Genomic DNA, 6,000 nt, shown 5'->3' on the forward strand with positions numbered 1-6,000 from the left:
TTGAGTAGTATTGAATACACAAATGATGAAACGTATTAGCAGCTTTAAGTAGTGTTGAATGGACATTAGCATGTATTAGAAAATCTTTTTGTTTTGAGTTTACATGCCAAAATTTTCTATATGCAAACACTGAATTCAATTTTGTAATAGATTAAGGAATAATTCATGTATTCCTGGGTTGTAAATCAGTATGGAATCACAAAACGTTAACTGTTGGTGGCTGGGATCTAGTTAGAGAAACTTGCAGTGGTGCTGTTCAGAACAAAGGATGCAAATTACCCTCCGTGTCAGTATCCATAGCTGGTACTGGACAGTCTTCTCTTCGTGGCCATATGAATGCATATGAGATTTATCCTTTTCGAGTTCTTTTTCAAGATGACAATGTGTTTTGTTTTAGAACTTATTTTGTTTGGTTTTATTGGTCCGTGTTTCCCAGCTGAGCTGATATTGTTGGTCAAAATCTATGACCGATGGTTCTTGTAGTTCTCTTTTATCTCTGCATTCCATAAAACTTAAATTGATGGACTCAATATAAAATTGCATCATATGTGTTTGTGCGCGAGACAAAAACATTACTTTATGTGCATGACTTGGGATGAATTTTGTCTACTTAGTGTTGTTTCTATTTATATTCTGATTAATCTTTGTTGTTGGGTTATTATGCTTTTGGCGACATTATTCATGATTATTGGGATCTCTCAGTTAATGCTATTTTTGTATGCCAGTGGTGATGTTTAAGTATGCTGCTGATCTAAGTCGGTGCAATCTTGTTCATATTATTATAGTTTGTTCGAGTCACTTTGAAGGTGTGACATGAAAATCCATTGGAAGTAATTTGAAGGACCTAAAGGGAGTTGAAGATGTAAATGAAACTTTTGTCTTTCATGAACATAGATTAATCTTGGAGCAATTATAGCAAGCCTGTTTGACAATATTTAAGTGAAATTTTGAACTGTTTGAGCTGACAATATTAATATGAAGGGCACATAATATTTCAGTAATGAAACTATGGATAATTAATATTTGTTAAATTTTACATCTAGAAATAGGAAGCATCAGTTTCATGCTATAGTTTAGTAGAATAGTTTAGTAAACCTATAGTTTTTTTGATGTATTTATGAAAAAATTGTAAACCTATAGTTTAGTAGAATAGTGTGAAATTTGCTTAATGTTGATCATGTTACATTACTACAAAATATTATGCTTGAAGAATGTACCACATTTGTAGAAAGTCACTTGCATGTGTCAAATATTTCATCATCATCACCGTACATCATTAAAATTATACCAAAACCATTTTTTGTGGAAATGGTTTCTGTGAGTTGTAATCCAAAATCATTAGATGTACTTAATGGTTTTCTGTGATCATGCAGGTGGGAAAAACCAGGGACCTAGGGCCATTGCCATCATTCAGTATTGGACTGACACAATCGGAGGAGGAGCAAAGGAATGTCACTGCTTCATCATCCGGTGGTGATAAAAATAAGAAGCGGGAATCAGACGAGGCTAAGGGAAAAGAAAAGAAGCCGTACATAAAGAAGAATGAAAAAAATAAACAACAGAATGAAGCACAAGATTCTGATGAAGGAAAATCGGATGATGAAAATGCAAAGCAAAGACTAAGGCACAAGATGAGTATACCTAAGGTATATGAGCTTATGCATTCAGTACATGGCAAAAGAAGAAAAGATGAGATAATTGAGCTTTTGAATGACAGTGGCTTTGGAGGAATGTTGCATATCTGCAACTGTGCATTGAGGTTTGTCAGTGTGATTCTGTTTTACAGACGGTGTGTTGGGAGCAAGTTTTCACTGTGTTTCCAATTCTGTTGCAACGGTTTCATTTTCCGGGGTCGAATGTTTATGGTGTAGCGGTTCTAGGGATCTTTACCTGATTGAGAATTTTGTGCTGTTAAACTGCAGTGATTGATTTTAATGTTTTTTTTTGGAGTTTTAATGATGTTTTTGGAGTTTGTATAAAGATGTTGATGAATTTCTAGATTTGTATCAAGTTTATGGAGTTTTAATGTTTCTTTTGGAGTTTGTATAAAGATGTTGATGAATTTCTGAATTTGTATCAAGTTTATGATTAAAGTGACACTATATATCCGGAGTAGTTTCTTTTTATATGTTTCATAGTATAATGTTCATTTTATTTTATTTTTTGTCCAAGAATGTTCAATTTAATTTAATTTTATTAAACTTAGGGGTATGGAATACTAAAACCATAAGTATGGTTTAATGGTTTTGATAGTGGACTATGTGAAACCAATATAATTGTGTAATGGTTTTAAATGAAATTATTATTGGTACATGATTTTAAATAATGATTAAGATGTTATGTACTGAAATTATTATTGAAACCATACGTATGGTTTAATGGTTTTGATAGTTTTCAACGTGAAACCAAAATAATTGTCTAATGGTTTTGTAATAAAAAAAATTGTGATAAACATTTAAATCATTATTAAGTAACCACTTAATAGTACACACTTATAACCTAATGTGAATTAATCAATAAGTAACCACTTTTTTGTAAAGCCTCGTCATCTCTCTTTTATTTCTTACGTTGTAAAACGAATTTCTGACTTTGTCTAAATATAATTGCGCTTTAATGGTTTTAATAGACTTGTATGTGAAACTAAAATAATTGTCAAATGCTAAATAAAATAAAAGAATAGTGAAGATTATTATTGACAAATGATTTTAAATAAAAACTATTACTGAAACCATAAGTGTGGTTTAATGGTTTTGATAGTGTTCTACACGAAACCAAACTAATTGTCTAATGGTTTTGTAACAACCTATAATCATCAATACATAACAATAAAATCTAATACAAACTTATAACATAAAAACAATCAATCAGTGACCACTTTTTTTTTTTAAAGCTTCATCATCTCTCTTTTGTTTCTTCCGATTTATAAGGAATTTCTGCCTTTCTCTAGCTTTTTCATAATCACTTTTAAGTCGCTTCTTTGACTTAATTGGATTTGGTCTTTCTTTGAACTTTGGTGCAGAGGACTTCACACCAGCAGATGGTTCACCGACAGCAGCTACTTTTGAAGACTTAGACGGTGTCACGGAAGATGGGTCTTTACGTACACCTTTAGAAAGAAGCAACTCCTCTTCTGTTTTCCCAGCTTCAAGAACACCGTGTAGAAAAACTTCAGATGCCTCAGGATCTGCACAAAAACGTGTAGAAAGCTTTAGCACGGCTAGGGTCGAAAAATGCCATCTTGTTTACCTTAGTGTCATAAGCTGCCACCTGTAATATAAAATGGCAAACAAGGTAAGTCATTAAAATAAAACTGCCAACTTATCAGCAAAATTTTAGGTAGCAAGCATATTGAACTTAAAAAAAGTAACTTTGTATACTAAAGAACAAGGAAATTATGCCATTTGTCATCCCCAACAATAAGATATATGGTGTATTCAATGAAATTTTGTACAAAAAAATGGACAGCATTGTGAAGGGGTGTTCACAGTTCAGCTTTTATCGATTTTGAGGCAGCAATTCATCTGATCCGAAGATTATAATAGCATGTGATTTGGTTCGGATTGCTTTCTAAAAAAAATCTGATTCGTTGAAGTGTTGTTTGACTTGGATCTGTTTATACGGTTTTTACTAAAGAAAGTATCATTGAAAGAACATATCTTAAGCTTCATGTGCAAAAGCAATACTACTTACCCTGAATGGCAAAATGTTAAGCTTCTCGAGACCAGGAGCCATGTTACGCACCTTTTTTCCATGATCAGGGTCATACAAGTCCCGTTTCTCAGTTGGATGACCCATACCAGTGGGATCGCGACCAACAATATAGAAGTTGGCACCTACATTTATCCGTGACTTTGCATGCCATTGTACTTCAGTTGGCCCTGCATAATACATAGGCAATGGAAATATAGAAACAATGGTTGTCTCTGGATCAAGAACTCCATATTCTAGGACCTATGAACAAGAAAAAGAATTTCACAGTTAGATATAAAACCAATGCTTTAAAAAATTAATCGTACAACAAACAAGAAAGATCTATAGGTCATGGTTAAACTGCTTTATACCAGGTCGAAACCGCAATCTAACTTCTCGAATAATCAGTAGACAGTTCTTGGTCACGATTCAACATGTCGAAACTTACTGGATAAAAGAATTACAAATGAACGGATAACTAAAATTGAATTGCAGTTCAACCACTTCCAAGGTCAATTTTTTAAACATTGATTATTATAGGCACATGCACATTATTTTAACCAGTGTTGTCAATCGTGGATTGCGGAAAATAGCACGTTTATTCAAATTTTGCTACGCAACAATTCTACAGTGCCGCTAAAGCTGCTATTTGACAACATTTTGAATTAAATAGAGAATCTCAGAGCAATAGCGATGTGTTCAAAAACCGCTACTCAATAGCACAGGTATTAAACAAAATTGATTCTTACTCGACGCTATATGAGAAAAAAATGATGGAAATTACCTTGCTATGTTGCTCCATCCTGACATCTAACGGAACATCGTCAACCTTTGTGAAACCTCCAAGAGGATGAAGCAATAAAATTGGATTTTTGTAACCCATGTCTAATAGACGTTGACGAGTATCGTTCATTAACAAGTCATGACCATTATGAACCGGATTTCTTAACTGAAAGGCAAAAACTGCATCAGCTTTACGCCAATCGAATTCTTCACAAAGTTGTTTGGGAGAGAGCCTGTAGTTATCAAGACCATCATTGTATTTGATAGGTTTTAGCACTTCCAAATCTCCTCCAATAAGCCAATTTCCAGCTTGAGCAATGACCTCCTCAACGTAAGGCAATCCTGGAGCAGTTGTTCCCCAGGTTCTAGCTATTCTTTCTTCTTTGTTATGCTTGTAGATTTCAATGCTGCAAAGAAGTGAAATTAATGGTCATTGGTTAATGAAAAGTGAAAACTCAAAGACACCATGACAGGAGTTTACTTAAATAGCCATAGCCATTGTAATTCAAAAATTCAGCATGTTAAAAAATGAACAAGATGGTTCAACCAATTAAACCATGAACTGAGATTGTCTCCGGTTAAGTTATTTGGGAGGTTCAACTACGGTTTCATCCTAGTTTGAGTAGTTTAAAGAAATTGAACTATGACTCGGAGGTCTTGTCAGTTTGATGTCCGGTTCGATTTCTAAAACATTGCAAAATCTAATTTAAAACACAATGATTTCATGAGTTCAAGTTAAAGCAACATATAAGATTGAAAATCGTAGGCATGTAAACAATCAAGTGAGATGTGTGAAAAAATAAATCATATAATATATGATGAGTCGTTGTAGTTTATTGAAACTCTCACTATATATTCAACTCAGTGTATGTTTGGATTGACGATAAGTTAGGCAAAATCATGGTGTCCCACCCTGATTTCAATGGGGAGTAACATTGAGAACTGTCAGCATGAATCATTGAAAAACTTTCAACACTCAATTGTCCACTCTCACCATGATTCGGTGATGAAGTTTCAACACTCAGTTGTCCACTCTCAGATGAAGTTGATATCAAATTCATTGAAAATAGCAACAAACACTGTTAAGAACAAACAACCATTAGATATCATAAATTGAACCTACAACTGAAGCAAACTTGAAGCTAATTGCTACAACCAAATCACTAAATTTCAATAACTAAATTGATACTAAGAACAAATCCGGTATTTGAATTAATATGCCAAAACCAATATGCTGTGTAAATGGTTTTTTCAAGTTTTACTCTGAAACCATTTGAGCGTGATTATCGGCATTATCAAGGACTACGAATTCAGTACAATGTGACAACCGTGACCGTGATTTTAAACCCTACTCATAACAGAATATGCATATACCAGAAGAATCAATTCAAATGCATAGGTTTTCTTGCCTACACAATATCATGTAGAATCTTAATATCATAACATAATTTTCTTCAATGTTATCTTGAAAGCGAATTCAATTCAAAGATAACGCAAATCATCATTCTAAATTGCGGTTCACAAATG

The 6,000-nt window shown here is 33.5% G+C and overlaps 1 protein-coding gene and 1 long non-coding RNA gene across 2 annotated transcripts; one reads left to right on the forward strand and one right to left on the reverse strand.

The window, feature by feature from the left end:
- The first annotated feature begins 1,286 nt into the window (after positions 1–1,286).
- LOC146929476 (uncharacterized) lies at positions 1,287–2,062 on the forward strand. Its single transcript, XM_085708238.1, has one exon. The coding sequence runs from the start codon at positions 1,368–1,370 to the stop codon at positions 1,869–1,871; it is 504 nt and encodes a 167-aa protein (XP_085564364.1). The 5' UTR covers positions 1,287–1,367; the 3' UTR covers positions 1,872–2,062.
- A 742-nt stretch (positions 2,063–2,804) lies between these two features.
- Positions 2,805–3,835, reverse strand: LOC146929477 (uncharacterized). Its single transcript, XR_015008270.1, has 2 exons — positions 3,691–3,835; positions 2,805–3,267 (listed from the first exon to the last, which is right to left on the reverse strand). It is a non-coding gene; the product is annotated as an uncharacterized LOC146929477 (long non-coding RNA).
- Positions 3,836–6,000: the final 2,165 nt, after the last annotated feature.

The sequence above is a fragment of the Medicago sativa genome, chromosome 4 (genome assembly GCF_051527215.1).
Source record: "Medicago sativa cultivar Bolivia chromosome 4, Bolivia_mono, whole genome shotgun sequence".
Classification (NCBI taxonomy): domain Eukaryota; kingdom Viridiplantae; phylum Streptophyta; class Magnoliopsida; order Fabales; family Fabaceae; genus Medicago; species Medicago sativa.

Bases quoted from the DNA above. Each gene is read 5' to 3' on its own strand.
- LOC146929476 (XM_085708238.1), top strand. From the start codon at position 1,368: ATGCAGGTGGGAAAAACCAGGGACCTAGGGCCATTGCCATCATTCAGT.